This window comes from Bos javanicus, chromosome 29 (assembly GCF_032452875.1).
Source record: "Bos javanicus breed banteng chromosome 29, ARS-OSU_banteng_1.0, whole genome shotgun sequence".
NCBI lineage: Eukaryota > Metazoa > Chordata > Mammalia > Artiodactyla > Bovidae > Bos > Bos javanicus.
Window position 1 is genome coordinate 50,577,077 of NC_083896.1, and position 12,802 is coordinate 50,589,878.

Sequence of the window (12,802 nt, forward strand, 5' to 3'; positions counted from 1 at the left end):
AGTCAGGGAGCTGCCTGGGTGCCCCTGCCCCCCTCCTCCCGCTACTGTGGTTCCCAGGGTAACACTGCCCCACGCTGGACCAGAGAAGTCCTTTCCACAGGAGTCAGTGGCTCTCTGTGGCCCTTCTGGGCCATGCTGTGTCACCTCCCTGGTCTTCCCCAAGACCCTGCCTGGCACCAGGGACGCCAGAGGCCACCAGCTTCATTTTAGGTGGAGGAGCGAAGAACTGAGAGGCCCCACCTCGGGTCCAGCCTCAGCCCGGCCACGGGACCCCGAGGCACGCCTGCCCTGCCGGCCAGGTGGCCGGAGCCAGACACCGTGCCACCGACCGCCCACTGGGGTGCAGGCCTCACCACACAGATTCTCCATGCAGCATGGGTTGTCCGCCAGAGGCCTGCTCACGGCCACAAAGCCGGCCCGGCCACACTGCTGTGGCTGGTCTGGGGCCAGGCACTCCACGGGCGTGCACTGCACTGACACAGTGCCGTTGTCACACACGCAGTCCTGGCAGTTGCTGACCCACCGCTCTCCAGGCTGCAACAGACCAGGTCAGGGTCCCCCAGGGCTCCTGGGTGGTGCCCTGGCCTCTGGGGTCGCGTCCAGCAGCAGGTCGGGCCCCGGCCTCCCTGTCCCGGGAGCAGCCTTGAGGCTGACATGGCTCACACCTGGGTGTGCCATACCCACACCCGCCCCACCGCCCGACCCCGGGCAGAGCCGGGGCCCTGGGAGGGGGACCCCTGCCCTCCTTCCGCTCAAGCGAGGAGTCAGGTTGCTGAAGGTGGAGCACTCACGAATTTGGGAAGCCCATCCGGTCCCACACAGGCTGCGAGGCAAGAATGGGGAGAAGGGGGTTAGTGGGAGCACTGGGGTCGGGGCCCAGCCGGCCTGGCCACCCCTCCCCCAATGGAGGCCTCTTCTCCCTGCTTGGGGCAGAAGCCCCTGGAGAGCTTGAGGGGGATCACTTAGGAGGGGACTCAGAAAGGCTCCAGGCCATGCTGCGCTGCTGGCAGGACTGGGCAGGACTGGCCCCAGCTGGGGTCTGCCCGCCCCGGGGCCCCTTCCGCTCTCTGGGGCTGGGTGGGCCTGGCGCAGGGTGCTTACGGCACTCGGGCACACAGATGTCCCTGTGAGAATTGAAGAGGATGTGGCCGTCGGGACAGAAGCAGCCCTCTGCCAGCCCAACGCTCAGCGGGCTCTGGCTCCTGCAAGGCGACAAAGGCAGACCGAGGGGGAGGGCAGTGGGCAGGGTGCAGGCCCGGGGGCAACCTCGGGTCCGGGGTCGGAGGTCGGGTGGGGGAAGGGCACCCCCGAGATTTGGGGTCGGGGTCCTGGAGCCTCGTGGGTCTCCTCCTGGCTCCCCACCAGGTCCTCCAGGCCAGCCTGGGAGGCCCGCTGTCCCCACCATGCTCTCCCTGTCGGCTGGGCTCACCTGGAGTCGCAGGACTCCGGCTGCACAGGGCCACAAGACTTGTACACCTTGGCGGACGGGCAGGTGAGGTCTGGGGGCACACGGACAGGTGTCAGGCAGGCCAAGGAGGCCAGGGCCCCCAGTGGCCACGCCCGACTCACCGCACAGCCCGTGAGTGGCATTGCGCCAGTCAGGGCAGACGCCCCGGGAGCGGCAGAGTTCTGCGTAGGCCTCCAGGCTCTGGCAGAGCACCTTGCGGCCACGGCCGGGCCAGCAGCTGTCACTGACACAGGCGTTGAAGTACGGGCCAGGTGGGATGAGGCTGTGGCACGCGGCGAAGACCCTGCAGGCAGGGCCCATCAGAGGCTGCAGCGGAGGCCCCTCAGGGTGATGGCACCCCACCACCACCACCCAACCCAGGTGGAGAACTCACGAGCTCAGCATCAGCTCGCAGAGGGGCTCTGGGGGGCACGACGGGTGGATGGCGGGCGTGCTGGTTTCCGGCAAGAGGGGGCTGGTGGTTGGGGGCAGGCGGGTGGGCACCCCGCAGCCCTCCACGCTGCTGTTGGAGACCAGCCAGGACCGGGCCATGTCCCGGCAGGTGCGGGCCGTGGTGCCGTCCGGCCGGCGACATTCATCCCGGCGGTTGTTGGTGCAGGTGCCTGGGGAGGGCGGGGTTCAGGGGGACACACTGGACCGTCGTCGCCGTCCCCCTTCGTCTCCCAACCTCCCCAGCAACTGCTCAGCTATCAAAGAGGGCCTCCCGCCTGGGGCAGGTGCAGGGGCCGGCTGTGCGTCTGGGGTCCCCGGGGGGGGTGCGCCCGTTGCGGTGGTGCCGGCCCCTCGCCACCCCTGCAGGCGTCCTGCAGCCCCGCTCACCGCACTGGCCCTCGGTGTTGTGACTGAAACGGCTGTAGGAGAGCCGGGCCTGGAAGACCCGCCCGTTGAAGGTGATGCCGACACCGACGGCGGGAATATCGACGCGCATCCCGGTGGCCCCGGTCAGGGTCACGATCACGCCGTTCTTGCTGAAGCTCTGCCTCACCCGAGTTTGGTCCAGCAGGATCTGGGGGTGTGACCGGGGGACCATGACACCTGGGCTGTGCTCCCAGGTGCTGGGCCCCCTCCTGGGCACCCGTGCCCCAAAGAGCAGACACCCACCTCAGGCTGGGGTCACGGTCAGTGTGTTGGGTCCCAGGGGCTCTTGGCCTCGGGCACCCCCATGCTCCTTCCCTGCCCTCTCTGGAGTCACCACACTCGGGACCCCAGGTCCTGGTGTGCCCTCTGTCTTCCCCAAGGCCCCTGAGGCTCTCTGGCAGGGGGACAACGTGATCTCTGTGCACCAGGGTCCCCCTAAACCAGGCCGGGACCGGCCACCGCTGCTCTGCCGCCCGCGCTCACCAGGCTTTCCTCCTGCCCAGTGGCGCTGCTGGTGGTGGAGAGGACGATGTCCATGGACTGGTAGTGGATGCTTAGGGCACGGGGGCAGTGGGCGGTGGCCTCACAGAAGCGGTTGTGCAGCAGGATGCGGAGGTTGCCATGGCGTGGCTGGATCTCGCGCATGAGGACATAGGTGCAGTTGTCCCAGAAGGAGTAGGAGGTGCCATCAAAGGTTTCGTAGTGGGTGTCCCCCCAGCCGCTGCAGACACCTGCAGGCATGGACAGGTCTTACCCAGTGCCACCCGGAGCTACTACTTTGGGGGTCGCTCAGCCCCGGGGGCCTCCGTCCCTCCTTCGGGACACAAGTGGACCCAGTTGGATGGGGGAGCCCCCCAGATGTGTCCACCCAGAGCCTGTGGATGTGACCTCCTTTGGGGGAAGGAGGGTCTCTGCAGCTGTAAGTGAAGGTTCATGGGGGGAGGTCATCCTGGATGACCAGGGTAGCCCTCAATCCAATGACAAGGGTCCTTCTAAGAGACAGGGAAGAAGCTGCGTAATGACTGGGTAGAGGCGGGGCCACAGCCCAGGTGCACCCGGGGCCCCAAGTCTGGAGGGCCAGGCAGGACCCCCCACTTTCAAAGCTTTGGGGATAGCTCGGTCCCTCTGACTCCTTGATCTCTGTCTTCTGGCCTCCAGGACCATGCTGTTTTAAGATGCCTGGCTGGGGGTCATTTGTTTCGGCCGCCCCAGGAGCCCGAGGCCTGTAAGACCACCCACTTCCTCCTGCATGCCGTTCTGCCATGAAAGCTGCTCAGGACCCTCAGGATGCGACCCCCTCAGAGCTCCTCAGCTTCACCCCTACTCTCCCTGCTCTCAGAAACCCCCAGGTTCCCTTCAGACCGTCAAGCCTGATGGGGATGGGCCCAGTGACCCCAGGCCCAGGGCATGGGGGGCGTGTGCACGTCTCAAACCCCACCAGCCCTCCCCCGACCCGAAACCAAGGGCGGCGCTCACACTCGCACTCGTAGTGGTAGTCACAGCGATGGCTCTGGTTCTGCACCTTCACGGGCAGATGCCCATTCACGCACGTGATGCTGCCAATCGGCCGGGGCCCCAGCAGGGTGACACGGTTGTCACCTTCACAGCGGGCCACCGTACAGTCCTCCAGGAACCAGGACTCGTTCACCTGTGAGACAGCACAGCACCCACAGGGTGGGATGGCAGGACCCCTTCCCACCGCCCCCACCTCAGCCACAGGAACCACCCCCTGCCTGGGGCAGGGCGGCCGCTGCCTCCTGGCTGGGCTTGGACCCTGCGTGCTTTCCTCTAGCCAGAGCAACCCGTGGAGTGGCCACTGAGGGCTGGGGGTGTGCCATCAACCTTGATGGATGCCCCGGGCCCCATGCACACAGAAGGGCCTGGCAGGTCATGGTGGAGGTGGAAGGCACACCTTTCGAGGAGGGATTGTACGATCACAGTCGCTAAGTGGAGTGGTTGGGGGCACAGAGGCTGAGGTCCCTGGGGGTGAGGAGGTGGTGCAGGCGCCCTGGAAGCGGTCAAGGTCACAGCGCTGGTTGCAGATGGCTAAGAAGGGGCAGCCCGCCCCATCTGTCTTGTTGTAGACAATGTCCCCTACAAGGTCAGAGACAACAGGTCAGCCAGGGCAGGGCCAAGGGCATGAGGACACAACCAAGGCAACCAAATGCCAGGGAGGATTCTGCAGGAGGGGTGATACTTCACGTGCCTGGTAGGAAGAACTTCCCAAAGGCGTGGCAAAGGCAGGGTGTGGTGGGGCCAGGCGAGGTTGTGGGAACAATGGAGGGCATCAGGCTGCCGGAGGTCTCTGAGGACCAGGAGGGAGTAGTGGGTGGAGAACCAGGAGTAGTCGATACGGGAGAGGTCAACAGGTGACCTGTGGGTGAGTAACTGGACAAGTCTGGCTTGGTGGTCATGGGTGAGGACCCCGAGAAGGCAGAGGGACTAGAGATGGACACCCTCTCGGTGGTCGCCATGGAGGAGGGTCCAGTCACACTCGTGGGGGTGGAGGTCCTCTCGGTGGTCGCCATGGAGGAGGGTCCAGTCACACTCGTGGGGGTGGAGAACCCCTCTGTGGTCACTGTGGAGGAAGGTCCTGTCACACTGCTGGGGGTGAAGGTCCTCTCAGTGGTCGCTGTGGAAGAGGGTCCAGTCACACTCGTTGGGGTGGAGACCCCCTCTGTAGTCACTGTGGAGGAAGGTCCTGTCACACTGCTGGGGGTGAAGGTCCTCTCAGTGGTCGCTGTGGAAGAGGGTCTAGTCACACTCGTGGGGGTGGAGACCCCCTCTGTAGTCACTGTGGAGGAGAGTCCTGTCACACTGGTGGGGGTGGAGACCTTCTCCATGGTCACTGTGGAAGAGGGTCCAGTCACACTCATGGGGGTGGAGACCCCCTCTGTGGTCACTGTGGAGGAAGGTCCTGTCACACTGCTGGGGGTGAAGGTCCTCTCAGTGGTCGCTGTGGAAGAGGGTCCAGTCACACTCGTGGGGGTGGAGACACCCTCTGTGGTCACTGTGGAGGAAGGTCCTGTCACACTGGTGGGGGTGGAGGTCCTCTCAGTGGTCCCTGTGGAAGAGGGTCCAGTCACACTCGTGGGGGTGGAGACACCCTCTGTGGTCACTGTGGAGGAAGGTCCTGTCACACTGCTGGGGGTGGAGGTCCTCTCAGTGGTCGCTGTGGAAGAGGGTCCAGTCACACTCGTGGGGGTGGAGATACCCTCTGTGGTCACTGTGGAGGAAGGTCCTGTCACACTGCTGGGGGTAGAGGTCCTCTCAGTGGTCGCTGTGGAAGAGGGTCCAGTCACACTCGTGGGGGTGGAGACCCCCTCTGTAGTCACTGTGGAGGAGAGTCCTGTCACACTGGTGGGGGTGGAGACCTTCTCCATGGTCGCTGTGGAGGAGGGTCCAGTCACACTGGTGGGGGTGGAGACCCCCTCTGTGGTCACTGTGGAGGAAGGTCCTGTCACACTGCTGGGGGTGAAGGTCCTCTCAGTGGTCGCTGTGGGAGAGGGTCCAGTCACACTCGTGGGGGTGGAGACACCCTCTGTGGTCACTGTGGAGGAAGGTCCTGTCACACTGGTGGGGGTGGAGACCTTCTCCATGGTCGCTGTGGAGGAGGGACCTGTCACACTGGTGGGGCTGGAGGTCCTCTCCATGGTCACCGGGGAAGAGGGTCCTGTGACACTGGTCTGGGTGGAGGTTCTCTCCGTGGTTGCGGTAGAGGAGGATCCTGGCACACTGGTGGGAGTGGAGACCCTCTCAGTGGTCGCTGTGGAAGAGGGTCCAGTCACACTCGTGGGGGTGGAGACCCCCTCTGTGGTCACTGTGGAGGAAGGTCCTGTCACACTCGTGGGGGTGGAGGTCCTCTCAGTGGTCACCATGGAGGAGGGTCCTGTCACACTGGTGGAAGTGGAGACTGCTGCTGAGGTCACTGTGGAGGAGGATCCTGGCACGCTTGTTGGGGTGGAGACCCTCTCAGTGGTCGCTGTGGAGGAGGGTCCAGTCACACTCGTGGGGGTGGAGGTCCTCTCGGTGGTCGCTGTGGAGGAAGGTCCTGTCACACTGGTGGGGGTGGATGTCCTCTCCGTGGTCACGGTGGAGGAGGGTCCTGTCACACTCGTGGGGGTAGAGACCCTCTCCGTGGTTGCTGTGGAGGACGGACCTGTCACACTGGTGGGGGTGGAGGTCCTCTCAGTGGTCGCTGTGGAAGAGGGTCCAGTCACACTCGTGGGGGTGGAGACCCCCTCTGTGGTCACTGTGGAGGAAGGTCCTGTCACACTCGTGGGGGTGGAGGTCCTCTCAGTGGTCGCTGTGGAAGAGGGTCCAGTCACACTCGTGGGGGTGGAGACCCTCTCAGTGGTCGCTGTGGAGGAAGGTCCTGTCACACTGGTGGGGGTGGAGGTCCTCTCAGTGGTCGCTGTGGAAGAGGGTCCAGTCACACTCGTGGGGGTGGAGACCCCCTCTGTGGTCACTGTGGAGGAAGGTCCTGTCACACTCATGGGGGTTGAGGTCCTCTCAGTGGTCACCATGGAGGAGGGTCCTGTCACACTGGTGGAGGTGGAGACTGCTGCTGAGGTCACTGTGGAGGAGGATCCTGGCACGCTTGTTGGGGTGTAGACCCTCTCGGTGGTCGCTATGGAGGAGGGACTCGTCACACTGGTGGGGGTGGAGACCCTCTCAGTGATCACTGTGGAGGAGGGTCCTGGCACACTCGTGGGGGTGGACACCCTCTCGGTGGTCACCGTGGAGGAGGGTCCTGGCACACTTGTGGGGGTGGAGACCCTCTTGGTGGTCACCGTGGAGGAGGGTCCCATCACACTTGTGGGGGTGGAGACCCTCTCAGTGGTCGCTGTGGAGGAAGGTCCTGTCACACTGGTGGGGGTGGAGGTTCTCTCAGTGGTCGCTGTGGAAGAGGGTCCAGTCACACTCGTGGGGGTGGAGACACCCTCTGTTCTCACTCTGGAGGAAGGTCCTGTCACACTGGTGGGGGTGGAGGTCCTCTCAGTGGTCGCTGTGGAAGAGGGTCCAGTCACACTCGTGGGGGTGGAGACCCCCTCTGTGGTCACTGTGGAGGAAGGTCCTGTCACATTGGTGGGGGTGGAGGTCCTCTCAGTGGTCGCTGTGGAAGAGGGTCCAGTCACACTCGTGGGGGTGGAGACCCCCTCTGAGGTCACCGTGGAGGAAGGTCCTGTCACACTGGTGGGGGTGGAGGTCCTCTCAGTGGTCACCATGGAGGAGGGTCCTGTCACACTGGTGGAGGTGGAGACTACTGCTGAGGTCACTGTGGAGGAGGATCCTGGCACGCTTGTTGGGGTGTAGACCCTCTCGGTGGTCGCTATGGAGGAGGGACCCGTCACACTGGTGGGGGTGGAGACCCTCTCAGTGATCACTGTGGAGGAGGGACCTGGCACACTCGTGGGGGTGGACACCCTCTCAGTGGTCACGGTGGAGGAGGGTCCTGGCACACTCATGGGGGTGGAGACCCTCTCGGTGGTCACCATGGAGGAGGGTCCCATCACACTTGTGGGGGTGGAGACCCTCTCAGTGGTCGCTGTGGAGGAAGGTCCTGTCACACTGGTGGCGGTGGAGGTCCTCTCAGTAATCGCTGTGGAAGAGGGTCCAGTCACACTCGTGGGGGTGGAGACCCCCTCTGTTCTCACTGTGGAGGAAGGTCCTGTCACACTGGTGGGGGTGGAGGTCCTCTCAGTGGTCGCTGTGGAAGAGGGTCCAGTCACACTCGTGGGGGTGGAGACCCTCTCAGTGGTCGCTGTGGAGGAAGGTCCTGTCACACTGGTGGGGGTGGAGGTCCTCTCAGTGGTCGCTGTGGAAGAGGGTCCAGTCACACTCGTGGGGGTGGAGACCTCCTCTGTGGTCACTGTGGAGGAAGGTCCTGTCACACTCGTGGGGATGGAGGTCCTCTCAGTGGTCACCATGGAGGAGGGTCCTGTCACACTGGTGGAAGTGGAGACTGCTGCTGAGGTCACTGTGGAGGAGGATCCTGGCACGCTTGTTGGGGTGGAGACCCTCTCAGTGGTCGCTGTGGAGGAGGGTCCAGTCACACTCGTGGGGGTGGAGGTCCTCTCGGTGGTCGCTGTGGAGGAAGGTCCTGTCACACTGGTGGGGGTGGATGTCCTCTCCGTGGTCACGGTGGAGGAGGGTCCTGTCACACTCGTGGGGGTAGAGACCCTCTCCGTGGTTGCTGTGGAGGACGGACCTGTCACACTGGTGGGGGTGGAGGTCCTCTCAGTGGTCGCTGTGGAAGAGGGTCCAGTCACACTCGTGGGGGTGGAGACCCCCTCTGTGGTCACTGTGGAGGAAGGCCCTGTCACACTCGTGGGGGTGGAGGTCCTCTCAGTGGTCGCTGTGGAAGAGGGTCCAGTCACACTCGTGGGGGTGGAGACCCCCTCAGTGGTCGCTGTGGAGGAAGGTCCTGTCACACTGGTGGGGGTGGAGGTCCTCTCAGTGGTCGCTGTGGAAGAGGGTCCAGTCACACTCGTGGGGGTGGAGACCCCCTCTGTGGTCACTGTGGAGGAAGGTCCTGTCACACTCATGGGGGTTGAGGTCCTCTCAGTGGTCACCATGGAGGAGGGTCCTGTCACACTGGTGGAGGTGGAGACTGCTGCTGAGGTCACTGTGGAGGAGGATCCTGGCACGCTTGTTGGGGTGTAGACCCTCTCGGTGGTCGCTATGGAGGAGGGACTCGTCACACTGGTGGGGGTGGAGACCCTCTCAGTGATCACTGTGGAGGAGGGTCCTGGCACACTCGTGGGGGTGGACACCCTCTCGGTGGTCACCGTGGAGGAGGGTCCTGGCACACTTGTGGGGGTGGAGACCCTCTTGGTGGTCACCGTGGAGGAGGGTCCCATCACACTTGTGGGGGTGGAGACCCTCTCAGTGGTCGCTGTGGAGGAAGGTCCTGTCACACTGGTGGGGGTGGAGGTTCTCTCAGTGGTCGCTGTGGAAGAGGGTCCAGTCACACTCGTGGGGGTGGAGACACCCTCTGTTCTCACTCTGGAGGAAGGTCCTGTCACACTGGTGGGGGTGGAGGTCCTCTCAGTGGTCGCTGTGGAAGAGGGTCCAGTCACACTCGTGGGGGTGGAGACCCCCTCTGTGGTCACTGTGGAGGAAGGTCCTGTCACATTGGTGGGGGTGGAGGTCCTCTCAGTGGTCGCTGTGGAAGAGGGTCCAGTCACACTCGTGGGGGTGGAGACCCCCTCTGAGGTCGCTGTGGAGGAAGGTCCTGTCACACTGGTGGGGGTGGAGGTCCTCTCAGTGGTCACCATGGAGGAGGGTCCTGTCACACTGGTGGAGGTGGAGACTACTGCTGAGGTCACTGTGGAGGAGGATCCTGGCACGCTTGTTGGGGTGTAGACCCTCTCGGTGGTCGCTATGGAGGAGGGACCCATCACACTGGTGGGGGTGGAGACCCTCTCAGTGATCACTGTGGAGGAGGGTCCTGGCACACTCGTGGGGGTGGACACCCTCTCAGTGGTCACGGTGGAGGAGGGTCCTGGCACACTCATGGGGGTGGAGACCCTCTCGGTGGTCACCATGGAGGAGGGTCCCATCACACTTGTGGGGGTGGAGACCCTCTCAGTGGTCGCTGTGGAGGAAGGTCCTGTCACACTGGTGGGGGTGGAGGTCCTCTCAGTGATCGCTGTGGAAGAGGGTCCAGTCACACTCGTGGGGGTGGAGACCCCCTCTGTTCTCACTGTGGAGGAAGGTCCTGTCACACTGGTGGGGGTGGAGGTCCTCTCAGTGGTCGCTGTGGAAGAGGGTCCAGTCACACTCGTGGCGGTGGAGACCCCCTCTGTGGTCACTGTGGAGGAAGGTCCTGTCACACTCGTGGGGGTGGAGGTCCTCTCAGTGGTCGCTGTGGAAGAGGGTCCAGTCACACTCGTGGCGGTGGAGGCCCCCTCTGTGGTCACTGTGGAGGAAGGTCCTGTCACACTCGTGGGGGTGGAGACCTTCTCCGTGGTTGCTGTGGAGGAGGGACCTGTCACACTGGTGGGGGTGGAGGTCCTCTCAGTGGTCGCTGTGGAAGAGGGTCCAGTCACACTCGTGGGGGTGGAGACCCCCTCTGTAGTCACTGTGGAGGAGAGTCCTGTCACACTGGTGGGGGTGGAGACCTTCTCCGTGGTTGCTGTGGAGGAGGGACCTGTCACACTGGTGGGGGTGGAGGTCCTCTCTGTGGTCACCGTGGAAGATGGTCCTGTGACACTGGTGTGGGTGGAGGTTCTCTCCGTGGTCGCGGTAGAGGAGGATCCTGGCACACTGGTGGGGGTGGAGACCCTCTCAGTGGTCGCTGTGGAGGAGGGTCCAATCACACTCGTGGGGGTGGAGGTCCTCTCGGTGGTCGCTGTGGAGGAAGGTGTCACACTGGTGGGGGTGGATGTCCTCTCCGTGGTCACTGTGGAGGAGGGTCCTGTCACACTCATGGGGGTAGAGACCCTCTCCGTGGTTGCTGTGGAGGACGGACCTGTCACACTGGTGGGGGTGGAGGTCCTCTCAGTGGTCGCTGTGGAAGAGGGTCCAGTCACACTCGTGGGGGTGGAGACCCCCTCTGTGGTCACTGTGGAGGAAGGTCCTGTCACACTCGTGGGGGTGGAGGTCCTCTCAGTGGTCGCTGTGGAAGAGGGTCCAGTCACACTCGTGGGGGTGGAGACCCTCTCAGTGGTCGCTGTGGAGGAAGGTCCTGTCACACTGGTGGGGGTGGAGGTCCTCTCAGTGGTCGCTGTGGAAGAGGGTCCAGTCACACTCGTGGGGGTGGAGACCCCCTCTGTGGTCACTGTGGAGGAAGGTCCTGTCACACTCGTGGGGGTGGAGGTCCTCTCAGTGGTCACCATGGAGGAGGGTCCTGTCACACTGGTGGAGGTGGAGACTGCTGCTGAGGTCACTGTGGAGGAGGATCCTGGCACGCTTGTTGGGGTGTAGACCCTCTCGGTGGTCGCTATGGAGGAGGGACTCGTCACACTGGTGGGGGTGGAGACCCTCTCAGTGATCACTGTGGAGGAGGGTCCTGGCACACTCGTGGGGGTGGACACCCTCTCGGTGGTCACCGTGGAGGAGGGTCCTGGCACACTTGTGGGGGTGGAGACCCTCTCGGTGGTCACCGTGGAGGAGGGTCCCATCACACTTGTGGGGGTGGAGACCCTCTCAGTGGTCGCTGTGGAGGAAGGTCCTGTCACACTGGTGGGGGTGGAGGTCCTCTCAGTGGTCGCTGTGGAAGAGGGTCCAGTCACACTCGTGGGGGTGGAGACCCCCTCTGTGGTCACTGTGGAGGAAGGTCCTGTCACACTGGTGGGGGTGGAGGTCCTCTCAGTAGTCGCTGTGGAAGAGGGTCCAGTCACACTCGTGGGGGTGGAGACACCCTCTGTGGTCACTGTGGAGGAAGGTCCTGTCACACTGGTGGGGGTGGAGACCTTCTCCGTGGTCACTGTGGAAGAGGGTCCTGTGACACTGGTGGAGGTGGAGGTCCTCTCCATGGTCACCGTGGAAGAGGGTCCTGTGACACTGGTGTGGGTGGAGGTTCTCTCCGTGGTCGCGGTAGAGGAGGATCCTGGCACACTGGTGGGGGTGGAGACCCTCTCAGTGGTCGCTGTGGAGGAGGGTCCAGTCACACTTGTGGGGGTGGAGGTCCTCTCGGTGGTTGCTGTGGAGGAGGGTCCTGGGACACTCGTGGGGGTGGAGGTCCTCTCAGTGGTCACCATGGAGGAGGGTCCTGTTACACTCGTGGGGGTAGAGACCCTCTCCGTGGTTGCTGTGTAGGAGGGACCTGTCACACTGGTGCGGGTGGAGGTCCTCTCGGTGGTCACCATGGAGGAGGGTCCTGTCACACTGGTGGAGGTGGAGACTGCTGCTGAGGTCACCGTGGAGGAGGGTCCTGGCATGCTTGTTGGGGTGTAGACCCTCTCGGTGGTCGCTATGGAGGAGGGACCCGTCACACTGGTGGGGGTGGAGACCCTCTCAGTGGTCACTGTGGAGGAGGGTCCTGGCACACTCGTTGGGGTGGACACCCTCTCAGTGGTCACGGTGGAGGAGGGTCCTGGCACACTCATGGGGGTGGAGACCCTCTCGGTGGTCACCATGGAGGAGGGTCCCATCACACTTGTGGGGGTGGAGACCCTCTCAGTGGTCGCTGTGGAGGAAGGTCCTGTCACACTGGTGGGGGTGGAGGTCCTCTCAGTGGTCGCTGTGGAAGAGGGTCCAGTCACACTCGTGGCGGTGGAGACCCCCTCTGTGGTCACTGTGGAGGAAGGTCCTGTCACACTCGTGGGGGTGGAGGTCCTCTCAGTGGTCGCTGTGGAAGAGGGTCCAGTCACACTCGTGGCGGTGGAGGCCCCCTCTGTGGTCACTGTGGAGGAAGGTCCTGTCACACTCGTGGGGGTGGAGGTCCTCTCAGTGGTCGCTGTGGAAGAGGGTCCTGTCACACTGGTGGAGGTGGAGACTACTGCTGAGGTCACTGTGGAGGAGGATCCT

The 12,802-nt window shown here is 63.8% G+C and overlaps 1 protein-coding gene across 1 annotated transcript in view; it reads right to left on the bottom strand.

Annotated features, from left to right (window-relative positions):
- Positions 1 to 12,802, bottom strand: part of LOC133241637 (mucin-5B-like) — a 41,255-nt gene that overhangs the window by 3,362 nt on the left and 25,091 nt on the right. The window contains exons 29-46 of the mRNA XM_061407454.1: positions 10,774 to 12,376; positions 7,519 to 9,969; positions 7,012 to 7,141; positions 6,763 to 6,956; positions 5,917 to 6,061; positions 5,323 to 5,444; positions 5,122 to 5,197; positions 4,533 to 5,012; positions 4,239 to 4,420; positions 3,803 to 3,974; positions 2,810 to 3,057; positions 2,288 to 2,474; positions 1,842 to 2,070; positions 1,570 to 1,751; positions 1,430 to 1,499; positions 1,102 to 1,202; positions 792 to 823; positions 354 to 534 (exon numbers count right to left, since the gene is read on the bottom strand). Of these exons, the coding sequence (XP_061263438.1) occupies positions 354 to 534; positions 792 to 823; positions 1,102 to 1,202; positions 1,430 to 1,499; positions 1,570 to 1,751; positions 1,842 to 2,070; positions 2,288 to 2,474; positions 2,810 to 3,057; positions 3,803 to 3,974; positions 4,239 to 4,420; positions 4,533 to 5,012; positions 5,122 to 5,197; positions 5,323 to 5,444; positions 5,917 to 6,061; positions 6,763 to 6,956; positions 7,012 to 7,141; positions 7,519 to 9,969; positions 10,774 to 12,376 (6,785 nt within the window). The remainder of the gene's footprint in view (positions 1 to 353; positions 535 to 791; positions 824 to 1,101; positions 1,203 to 1,429; positions 1,500 to 1,569; positions 1,752 to 1,841; positions 2,071 to 2,287; positions 2,475 to 2,809; positions 3,058 to 3,802; positions 3,975 to 4,238; positions 4,421 to 4,532; positions 5,013 to 5,121; positions 5,198 to 5,322; positions 5,445 to 5,916; positions 6,062 to 6,762; positions 6,957 to 7,011; positions 7,142 to 7,518; positions 9,970 to 10,773; positions 12,377 to 12,802) is intronic.